We start from the raw sequence: 12,120 nt of genomic DNA on the forward strand, positions 1-12,120 counted from the left end.
TAATACAAAATATTTTTTTTAGATTTCAACTTGTTAATAATTTGTGTTAAAAAGTGTAGGTAACTTGGAAAAGTGACAGCTCGTATTATTTCATATGCAAATTCATAACATTAAAGAAAATTACGTTTGTACTTTTAACATTTATTTGTCCCCCCACATTTTTAAAAGGCTTAAATGTGATTAAAATTGTAAAACAGAATATAAAATAAAACTTACACTTTCACATGTAAGTATATTAGCACCCCTTCCCCCATCCCAGTTTAACACTCAAAATATCTGCTCACATTAACTATAATGTGATGGGTAAATGACATAAGAAGATGGTCAGAGTTGTCGTACAGAGATATTTTAACTGACTTTGTTTTGTTTCTTTGAGTTTCATGAGCACAGAGGCATATCAGTACGTCCACAACATTAAAGATGCAATATGTAACTTTTTTCATGTAATATTCACCTTTTTTTTTTGCCAATGTGTGAACGGCTTGTAACGCAACTTAAAAAATGAGCCCTTCCCAGACTTCCTAGGTTGCCTATTAAAGCCTGTAGACTGATTTTCATGGGAAGGGAGTGGGTCGCTTTTGCCGGGAAAATCCAAAGGATGTGATGTTTATGTGTGCTCCCGAGAGCCTTGCCTCAGTGCTTCCACTATTAAACAGCGACAACAAACTGCAACACTAGGTAATGTTATATTAGAAATGGAATCCAGCAAACGTCCGGCTCCCAGCACAACACCGACTCCTACGCAAACTCAGAGTAAGCCAAAAAAAAAAAAAAAAACATTCCCGTCTGGGAAAACTAGAGTGAACATCAGCAGGGTATTTGATTCCTGGATAGGGCTGAAACAATTAGTCGACGTTATCGACAACGTCAACAATAATTTTCATTGTCGAATTATCGTTTGATCTTAACGTAGCATAAGATCATATGAAACTCTAATGACTGCAAACAAGAGCAGCACTGCAGCTTGCGCCTGATTGAGAAGAGGAAGAAAACACATCTCACAGACCAGACGCACTCTAAACTTTCCAAACAGTTTCAGGTGATGTAGATCGCAAAGTATGAGGGAATTATAATGCAAAAATACAAAATAAGTAAATACAGAAGCACTCTTGTTGTGGAATAAGCAGAGCCAGAGCTGATGCTCAGCTTAAGCAAAATTTGCGTGTCGAGTGTCTTTAAAGGAAACACCCCGGCATTACATCTTTAATGCAGTTCTATTTAATGCATTATAGCTTTATTAAAGTTAAAATAATAAGGAAACTGGCATTTCTCTGTGCGGTCAGCGCCTCTTCTATGAGTTGCGCAAAGTGTCCCGATCTAAGGGGGAAGAGATTGAAACTGCACCCGGCTGAGGTACACTCTGTTGCGGGGATGCTCATCCCTCGAGTGCGCACGCTTAATGCAGCTAGATTATAACGTGATGGCAACTTATTGAATCATAATATACGTCACTGTGCATTTCTTATCGTGAAGAAAATTGGCAAAACGCAGCTTTATTAATAAGAGAGAGTTTGTTTTTTTGAGAGTTAAAGATGGATTGAAGTGAACAGAAAGGTGAGAGAGGGTAGTCTTCGCCCCATTATACACTGCAACAAAATACATTTTTTATTTGTTTTTGTTTTGGCTTGTTTTCCAATATAAATATCTAAAACTCCTTTACAACAACATACATTTACTTTAGCAGCTATACTGCACAATATATATATTTTTTTAATCTGAGAATGTTGAATATAATATTAAAAATACAAATATTTTAAAATATCTAATAATCCTTTAAAAAAAGATGCATTCACCTGAGAAGCAGCATATAAGATATTTAGACTTGCTTTTAGAGAACAGATCTTGAATATAAGTATATTTTGTCTTAACTGCACTCGCAGAAGTATAACCAAGTGAAAAATTACACTTATATACACAATACACTTATATTTAAGATACATTCTCTTAAAGCAAGTTTAAATATCTTATATGTTACTTCTCAAGTAAATGTATCTTTTTTTAAGGATTTTTAGACAATTTTAAATGGATAAAAAGACAAATACACGATGTCATGTAGAGGTATTTTTAAAAGATAATTTTGTCCTCTTTATTGTTAGTAAGCACATTTAATACAATGAGTCGAGGCACAAGCTGAATAGTCGGTTTAGAGCTAATGATTAATCGTTACAATAATCACAGAATAGTCGAATAATTGTTCTAATAATCATTAGATTAGTCGACTATCAAAATAATCATTAGTTGCAGCCCTATTCCTGGAGGGACCTTCGTTAGGTTTTGGGGATCAAAACCGACCCTGAATTGGCATTCTTCTTATTGGACAGGTAAGCTTACATAACTGCAAACCATGTGAAATATAGTGCCATAAGGACTGATCTGTGTAATTTTAGCTAACTTGACCTTGCCTGCTAACGCTGATGAATTGCAAGCTACCTTGCTTCGTAACTTTCAAATAATTTCAACGATCTTCTCTTTATACTAAAAGTCAGGTATGCTGATTCACAGTAACTGACATAATGTTAATCTGTAATTATTCAGCAAGGTAAACTACAATAATACATGAAATGAATGCTTGACAATGTTCAAGATAATGCAAAAAGCTCCATTCATTAGTGTAACGTAACTTGGTTATACAGAAAATATATACATTCTATTATTATAAAACAATAGTGCATTGATATATCAAAATGACAGTTGTGATGGAATCACATCAATACTGAATTGTGTCAACATATTTATGATGTACAGTCTATTTTATAAACAGCTACTGTCATCATCCACCAAATTTAGCTAACAGCTATTGATAAAGCTGGCTAGCTAGCTAACGCCGACATAGGCTATCATATAAATGCAGTCAATGTATCATGCAAAGAAAAGTGATTACTTAAAACTAGAGTCGCGCATATTCAGACCTATAGCCACACTTTGTTTTAGCCCTGTTCCAGCACTGGAGAGTCAAATATAATATGCAATCTCAAAGTTTGTAGTAAAACAATAATAACTGTGTAAATTTAATTATGCTACCTCATGTCACCATGAAGCCAGTGAATCACGTTCTGTCTCTTTGTTTTGTTCCCTATGGTGTGCGTGCGATCATGAGCTACAGGCTGCAGTTCACTTAACGGCCACAAGTGTCATTAATAACAAGGGTTCTGAATCTTACATACTGCACCTTTAAGGTAGGATCTTGTGTATTTATGAAGGAAGTACTCTTTCTGGCAACTCTATAACCTGTAAATCCATGTCTTTAGGTAATTACACTGACATCAACACCATACACATCTATGCAGAAAATGCTAAACTGGAAGTTCAGTTTTCAAGATGGCGGCATGCTAGATTTTCTGGCGCATATGGTTGTTACTTATTCACAGCAGCACCATCTTTGATTTTTGACAGGAATCACAACGAGGCTGTGAGGGATAGACTACAGTCTCTTCTATTAGTTGTACAGTTGTTTAAAGTGTTTTCGGATCAGTCCGCTGACAAAACATGAAAAAATACATTTCCAAGAAAGTCAAAAAACTCCAGATGACATGAGTTGTAAAAAATTGGATGTGAACTACGAGCTTTTTGAAAGCTGTATACAATGCATGTCATTGAAGTGATGGGGAAAGTATCCTTCAAGCTGCCTTTTCACTGTCTCTGACGACTGTCATATTCCTCTAGTAACTGTCATGATGAACTGTCCATTTGCACGCAATGGATTTTATTAATTGAGGAAGAAGCTACCAATGATTTACCTCACAATGACATTACTGTGTGTGATTTTGTTGAGCAGATGGTTGTACTCAATGAAATTCATGATAAATATTCATTCAGTATTTATTATTAATGGTATTATTTATTATGAATACTTTGATGGTTATTATTATTATGATAATTAACAGCAACAACAACCATAATTCAGCAAATAGGAAGTAGAAATTCATAGATGTGATTTTAAATATGTAGGTCGTGCGTGTGCAGAAAAAAATTAAACACTTACACATTTTAATCACACATTAACTGTAATTACAAAAGCTTTTTGTGATGTATTTGCAATGTAAACAATCATTTCTGACTTCTACATGAATAATTGTCCAAAATACAGAAGTAGCAGGCGTTTAGAATAAAGTTTAGGTCAAAATCCATTAATATTTCTCACTTTGCGCTGATAGTTTTGAATGAATACCTCACATCCGGTCGGGCGTTCGCATATGGTCTAGTTGCACAAGTTGAAATTTTTCAAGGCAGCCGAAGCTCAAATCAGATCCGAAAATGTCGCAACCCCACGCATCCCTTGTGTGACTGTCCATTGGAAATGAATGACTTCCGGTCTGTCGTCTGTTGTTTGTCGAATGCAGTGAAAAGGCGGCTTCACAGCCTCGTTTTCAATCCCGTCAAAACTCAAAGATGGCGCTACTGTGAATAAGGTCTTTGTCGAATTTAAACTGTCCAAACATCTGTTACGTGATTCCAAACTGCCATTATTTCAGGAATAAATAATTATACAGACATAGTCCATTTGGGTCTGTAGGTTTGCTAAGCTTAACAGAGAAGTTTTCGCAAGTTCTGTGTTATCAAATTATCCGCAGATTGTTTTTAGGGTCCAGATGAGGACATGTCTGCTAATTACTCCATGTGGCTTTTAGCCTCATGGTTACAATCAACACTTTTTGTCTCTGTGGCTGTCAACAGAGAAAACGCCAAAGCAAACAAATCAACCTCCAAGATTCTTGTGTTTTCCCAGCTTATTCCAACTGCGGAGACCAAATAAACTGCAAACAGCTGTTTCTCACATCTCATTAATAATTTAAAAGCCTCCCAGTAACTGGTGTGCTAATCACCTGTAAATGTAGTCCAGTGAATGCAAAGGGTCTCTAATAAAAATTTAACACCTTGGAACAGTGTTGATTCTGGTGATAATGGAGCTGTTCTGGTCTTTAACCCACATACATAAGGAGGCACCCAGACACTACTGTTTAATTTACAGCTCTGAGTTTCACTTACACACATCTCTGTGCCAAAAAAAAGACCACCCCAGAAACAAACTTGTGCGTGATTATACCATACTCCCTGAATAGAACAAATGGAAACGGACAAATCTCTAATGGAGGCCCAGATGAACTAAATTAAACTCGGGCTCTTTATTAACTCTAAGAGTAATCTAATTTACGTATTCATATTTAGATTGGTGAATATTGTTTTAGCGGTTATCAAATTAGGAAAGTGGAACAGCTCCACCTTGTGGCTGCAATAAGAATTCCCCATAGGGTGCGTTCCATTGATAAGTGATCATGCCAAAGCACTATTTCCTGCAAAAACTTTACCCTCCACAGTCAGAACTTAAGTCATTTTATTTGTAATTCTGCTTGGAACTACCCCACTCTACTTAGCTACCATGATTGTTCTTATGATTCTGGTACTAAACTTTCAAATAAATTGGCCTGATCATTCAGTATAGACTTTGAAACTACCATAATAGACAAGAACAGACTAGTTGAGATCAGAAATTCAGACACATGAGGAGTGAGAAGTTTTCCCAGGACATGTTTCCCTGGGAATTTATAATATATATATATATATATATATATATAGAAAAAGGATAATTTCAGGGAATTAAATTATGAATTTGTATAATAAAATAACTGTCAGGATATAAGATAAATGCACCAGACATCTGACCATTTCTCAAAATTATTGAGATTGACGGTGTAGTGCTTGTCAGCATATTATGAGATACATTGTTCTTAGACTTAAAGAGACACTATACAGTTGTGTGGAAATTTCTTCTGTTATACTTTGGTCAAAGAGAGAATATCGAATAAATCAGTACTGATCCAGGAACAGTGACTACCACGTGTGTTGCAAAGACTTTTTGAGAAAAACTCCTGGTAGTCTTTGTTTTTAAATTTTTTTACAGATACAGAGACGGTTTTATTTTTACTCAATACATTTATTGGAGCATTATACAATATAAACACATAAAATACTCAAGGACACATCAGAGATCACAGCTTTGGGGGTCCTGTTATTCTCCAGCCCTCCATTTTTCCAACCTTGGTGAGCATAGCCACAGTTCCCAGACCAAGACACGCTGTGGTACCTGTGATAGCACTGTGTGCTAAACATAAAAAACAGCTAAACTAATTAGAAGCTCTTCATTTTTTAACTCGGAAACAAATACGTTTTGTTAAAAGACTCTGTGCAAAACCAAATGATCTCAAGTCAATATAAAAACATGAATAGTGTTGTGTTTGAAATACGTACTCCGTGCCCCGAGGAAAACACCCGAAGCACATCCACCAATGAAATAGTTAGTTGGGTCATCAGGTGCATCTCTGGCCTGTGCACTTAAACAGGTGGTCATACCAAAGATGGCACCCATTGCGGCTGAAAGGATAGCAAAGAGGAAATCAAATCAAATCATTTTAACATGCTAAACACAAGTGTATCGTCTATAGGTAACGGTGTAGCAGATGAATCTGACTATTCAAGTGCTGTAGAAAAACTCCATGCATCATTAAAAAAATACTGAAAAAAACACTGAAAAACAAAATCAGTGTGGTTGTTTCAAGGAGCACAATACTTGTTGACCCCTCTCCAAACATAGTGCTTATGGTTGTGACCATAAAGCTCTATTTTGGTCTCGTCACTCCAAATTACAGTGTGCCAGAAGCTGTGAGGCGTGTTAAGGTGGTTTCGTGCATATTGTAACCGGGCTTTTTTGTGGCATTGGCTTCTTTCTGGCAACTCGACCATCACGCTCATTTTTGTTCAAGTATCGTCGTATTGTGCTCCTTGAAACAACCACACCGTCTTTTTCCAGAGCAGCCTGCATTTCTCCTGAGGTTACCTGTGGGTTTTTCTTTGTATCCTGAACAATTCTTCTGGCAGTTGTGGCTGAAATCTTTCTTGGTCTACCTGATCTTGGCTTGGTATCAAGAGAACCCCAAATTTTCCACTTCTTAGTAAATGATTGAACAGTACTGACTGGCATTTTCAAGGCTTTGGATATATTTTTATATCCTTTTCCATCTTTATAAAGTTCCATTACCTTGTTACGCTGGTCTTTTGACAGTTCTTTTCTGCTCCCCATGGCTCAGTATCTAGCCTGCTCAGTACATCCACGTGAGAGCTAACAAACTCATTGACTATTTACAGACAGACACTAATTGCAATTTAAAAAGCCACAGGTGTGGGAAATTAACCTTTAATTGCCATTTAAACCTGTGTGTGTCACCTTGTGTGTCTGTAACAAGGCCAAACATTCAAGGGTATGTAAACATTTGATCAGGGCCATTTGGGTGATTTCTGTTATCACTGTGATTTAAAAAGGAGCCAAACAACTATGTGATAATAAATGGCTTCATATGATCACTATCCTTAAATAAAAGCATGATCAGTCATATTTTCAAAATCAATGCCAAAATTTCACCATTTCTGCCAGGGTATGCAATCTTTGGAGCACAACTGTATGTTAACTTGACAATGGAAGTAACACCCATATTTCTCGCTAAGCATCACGGAACATAGAAAAAAGGTGGATATCGACATAACCTGAAAGGCTGCTCAGCAAGGAAGAAGCCACTGCTCCAAAACCACCATAAAAAAGCCAGACTACAGTTTGCATGTGCACATGGGGACAGAGATCTTACTTTTTGGAGAAATCTCTGGTCTGATGAAACAAAAATTTAACTGTTTGGCCATAATGACCATTGTTATGTTTGAAGGAAAAAGGGTGAGGCTTGCAAGCTGAAGAACACCATCCCAACCATGAAGCATAGGGGTGGCAGCATCATGTTGTGGGGGTGCTTTGCTGCAGGAGGGACTGGTGCACTTCACAAAATAGATGGCATCATGAGGAAAGAAAATTATGTGGATATATTGAAGCAAAATCTCAAGACATCAGCCAGGAAGTTAAAGCTTGGTCGCAAATGGGTCTTCCAAATGGACAATGACCCCAAGCATACCTCCAAAGTTGTGGCAAAATGGCTTAAGGACAACAAAGTCAAGGTATTGGAGTGGCAATCACAAAGCCCTGACCTCAATACGATAGACAATTTGTGGGCAGAACTGAAAAAGCATGTGCGAGCAAGGAGGCCTACAAACCTGACTCAGTTACACCAGTTCTGTCTGGAGGAATGGGTAAAAATTCAAGCAACTTATTCTGAGAAGCTTATGGAAGGCTACCCAAAACGTTTGACCCAAGTTAAATAATTTAAAGGCAATGCTACCAAATACTAACAATGTGTATGTAAACTTCTGACCCACTGGGAATGTGATGAAAGAAATAAAGCTGAAATAAATCATTCTCTCTACTATTATTCTGACATTTCACATTCTTAAAATAAAGTAGTGATCCTAACTGACCTAAGACAGGGAATGTTTTCTTCTGACTTCAACTGTACTTGCCTTTTCTTTACACAAATTTAAATTAGCCTTACCCTGTTCTGTAGATGAAAAAAGTCAGCTGAATGACATTCTCAGAATGTTCTACATTTTTTTCAAGACTATAAACTATCAGAACTATTTGTTTAATACTGAGTTCAATTTCAGAAAACTAGCTTTTGAACATTTTAAACCTTTTAAATATCTTAAATCTAACCCTCTTTACCTCGGATTGCATTTGCTGAGTTTCTTCAGAAAATGTAAATTGCAATATGACACTAAATTAATTTTAGATGACAATCAAGTTCAGTTGGTCATTAATTGTTGCCTGACAGATATGAGGGACATAATGCAGTTGTGATGGCGATGCTTTAGATTAGATGGTTGTTCAAAATAGCCTATTGAATATCAGGAATGTATCATATGTAAACCCTGATATTACACCACATAAATTTTTCTTTAATAGCTGTGCACACAGCATATATTGATGGATGGTCCTTATACTAAGTCTGAAAGTTTCCCCCACTACTTGGTGCAGGTTGCCAGCTTGAAAAGGGCCATGATGATTCGCTTTCGGGTTGGAACCGGTGGCTGTGAAGAACCAAAACTTATGCGACAAAGTGTTTAAGTATGACGTCATCACGCACACCATTTTTAATCGATAAAAGGCTATTTGAATGGAAACAGGCAGAAGACGGCAAATTTCTATAAAAATTTTTACGCATTTTCACTTTGTCGATAACAAAACAGCATGAAAAGTGGATGGAAACTAGGTTATTGATAACACATTTTAATGTCACATTAGTTTAGGTTTTACATGTAGCATCCTTATATTTAAATGTACTTCTAAACACCTCCCACAGCGGTGTGGCAGGTGTATGAAGAATGTTTGCAAACAGTATACTGTTGCTCGGCTGTTTAGAACTTCTTTTTCCCTCTGAAAGAAGAATGAATATGAACTTCTCCGGACTTATTTTTCTCTCTTATAACTTATTTTTGCCCAGATTATGTTCTAAATGACATCACACCCTTTCGTTCTTCAATTTCGTATAAAGTATATCTGGGCCTTTACTGTACATCTTGCCATTGCAGTCTCTAGGCACACTCACGATTTCAAGCTCGATTACACTTACAGGGGCAGTGCTGGCTCAGCGGTTAAGGCTCTGGGTTACTGATCAGAAGGTTGGGGGTTCAAGCCCCAGCACCGCCAAGATGCCACTGTTGGGCCCTTGACCCTATCCGCTCCAGGGGCGCCGTATCATGGCTGACCCTGCACTCTGACCCCAGCTTAGCTTAGCTGGGATATGTGAAAAAAAAAAAGAATTTCACTGTATATGTGCTAATGTGTGATAAATAAATATAATTAAAAAATAAAAAACTTACTAGTGCTTGGAGTTATATGGATTACTTTTACGCTGCCTTTAAGTTCTTTTTGGAGCTTCAAAGTTTTGACCCCCATTCACTTGCATTGCATGTACCTACAAAGCTTAAATACTCTTCTACACATCTTTGCTTGTGTTCTGCAGAACAGAAAATCGTTCACATCTGGGTTGGCTTGAGGGTTAGTAAATTATGAGAATTTACATTTTTGAGTGAACTATCCCTTATATACCACAAATACGTGACAACACAATAGCAGTGTGAACTAATAGCATCTGGAATGACTAAAATAGTTTTTCATGAGAAGCAGTATTTCATTATAAAATATGTTTTCTCTCATACCCATGGTGACAGTGCCTGATGTTGCTCTGGTCAAAGCTTCAACAGCTGTCTCAGGCTGATATGCCACAATGTGGTAGGCAGAACCGACCAACCCTGCAGAAAAAACAACAGTTTTAAAGACCAACAAGCTTTGCTCTGTTTTTCCTAGTAATATCTCGATACCCACTCCTCTTGATCACAACACCAAATAAGTGTCAAGTATGAATATTCGGATGAGCAAGCAGATACACACGCTTTTTAACAAAGTCAGAGCAGCCCTGGCCTGAAGCCAGAGAAGCTCATAATACAACAGACCAGCTAATAGTTAAGTTATATGCAGATAACGAGACTGTTACGAGACATTAATGATACAAATGTTATTTGTTATTGTAGCCTATATTATTATAATTTATAAGACTAGATAGCGTACATGCTACCAGTTTAGCCTTGAGGGCACACAAGTTGTTGGCGTTTAAAACTCCAAAGTTTTTAGTCCGTTAGAAACCCGACAGACCAGATATTCATCAGACTGACCGATGGCGGTGGCTATTTTCGTGGTGATCCATGTTTTGGCGATGCAGTCCTTGCCCTCTTCTAGGTCCCAGTAGCCCATTTCTGACGCTGCATCAAGGACACAACTGAGATATCGCGAGAGAGCGTGTCTTCTTCTTCTTTCCGTTTAATGGCGGATCACAAACAAATGTGTATAAGTGCATACCGCCACCTATTGTACCGGAGTATGTAACATCAGGGTTTTACATACTTCAGGTTACATAAATAATAATAATAATAATAATAATAATAATAATAATAATAATAATAATAATATATTTTTTAATAAAATAAAATAAAACAACAACTATATTTTACGATCTAATCCTGTATTTTTAAGAAAATGAAAGACAGCCTTGCAGCATTCCCTCATTTTCTCACTCAACCCTAAAATGAGTAAAGGCTAAAATAAAGTGTTATATAATGTGTCTTTGTGCAAGATTAATGTAAAGGGGGAGACTTGTTAGTGTTTAATATTTTGTTGTGTTATTTAGAAGAGTTTCTCTTATGTTTATTTATTTATTTATTTATTTTATCCCCTTTTCACCCCAATTTGGCATGCCCAAATTGCACTGCTTACTAGGTGCTCATGGTGGCGTGGTTACTCACCTCAATCCGGGTGGTGGAGGGCAAGTCTCAGTTGCCTCCGCTTCTGAGAGTCAATCCACACATCTTATCACGTGGCTCGTTGTGCATGACACTGTGGAGACTCACAGCATGTGGAGGCTCATGCTACTCTCCATGATCCACACACAACTTACCCCATTGAGAGCGAGAACCACTAATCACGACCACGAGGAGGTTACCCCATGTGACTCTACCCTCCCTAGCAACCAGGCCAATTTGGTTGCTTAAGACAGTGTTTCCCAACCACTGTGCCAAAGATTGTCAGCTGTGCCGTGGAAAATTATAAAATTCCACAAAATAAATAAATGCATGAAAAAAATATATATAATTTCAGGGATCCAAACTCCTCACCTTTCGGAGAAATTTGCTTTTGTGATTGTGAAGAGCAATGATTAATGTGCAAAAGTGACTGATATTGATACGCATTAAGGGCAGAATACGTAGAAGTCTATGAAGTGATGCCACTTTACACCAAAGTGTTTTTCCACACACACGTTTTTGCTTCACCAATAATGTCTTTGAGAGTATTTAGCAACAAGATATATTTAAAAACTGTCCAAATTTGTGAAGAGACATTGAATGTCTCATCATTTCTTTTAATTAAATATTACCTTATCATTTATGAATATCAGAGGCCTCAGTTATTGAACTAATTTAAATTCACCAAGAAAACGCTTAGACCTAAACATAAACGAGACCTTTTATTACTTTCTGCTATCAAAGCAACTGCAAGCTTTTTATCTCTCTTCCAAATACATGTTTTCAATGTTTATTGTGCACACCTCCCGCTTTTTTACATGGCAAACTCGTAAAATCGCCCCTCTGTGACGCTTTCTGCAGCTTTTGTCATGTGGAGGGCAATGCGGCGGCTCG

General features: G+C 37.1%; 1 protein-coding gene across 1 annotated transcript; it reads right to left on the minus strand.

Moving 5' to 3' along the window:
* Positions 1-5,911: 5,911 nt before the first annotated feature.
* LOC127425787 (NADH dehydrogenase [ubiquinone] 1 alpha subcomplex subunit 11-like) lies at positions 5,912-10,750 on the minus strand. Its single transcript, XM_051672038.1, has 4 exons — positions 10,603-10,750; positions 10,090-10,182; positions 6,247-6,369; positions 5,912-6,100 (listed from the first exon to the last, which is right to left on the minus strand). Exons 1-4 carry the CDS (start codon positions 10,679-10,681, stop codon positions 5,988-5,990), a joined length of 408 nt encoding a protein of 135 aa, XP_051527998.1. The 5' UTR covers positions 10,682-10,750; the 3' UTR covers positions 5,912-5,987.
* Between the last annotated feature and the right edge of the window lie 1,370 nt (positions 10,751-12,120).

Source organism: Myxocyprinus asiaticus, chromosome 35 (genome assembly GCF_019703515.2).
Source record: "Myxocyprinus asiaticus isolate MX2 ecotype Aquarium Trade chromosome 35, UBuf_Myxa_2, whole genome shotgun sequence".
NCBI classification, from domain to species: Eukaryota; Metazoa; Chordata; class Actinopteri; order Cypriniformes; family Catostomidae; genus Myxocyprinus; species Myxocyprinus asiaticus.

Bases quoted from the DNA above. Each gene is read 5' to 3' on its own strand.
- LOC127425787 (XM_051672038.1), bottom strand. From the start codon at position 10,681: ATGGGCTACTGGGACCTAGAAGAGGGCAAGGACTGCATCGCCAAAACA. The intron at 10,183-10,602 runs GTCAGTCTGATG...TTTTTTCTGCAG, and splicing joins GAAAATAGCCACCGCCATCG to GGTTGGTCGGTTCTGCCTAC. The intron at 6,370-10,089 runs GTATGAGAGAAA...CTATCCTTTCAG, and splicing joins ATCAGGCACTGTCACCATGG to CCGCAATGGGTGCCATCTTT.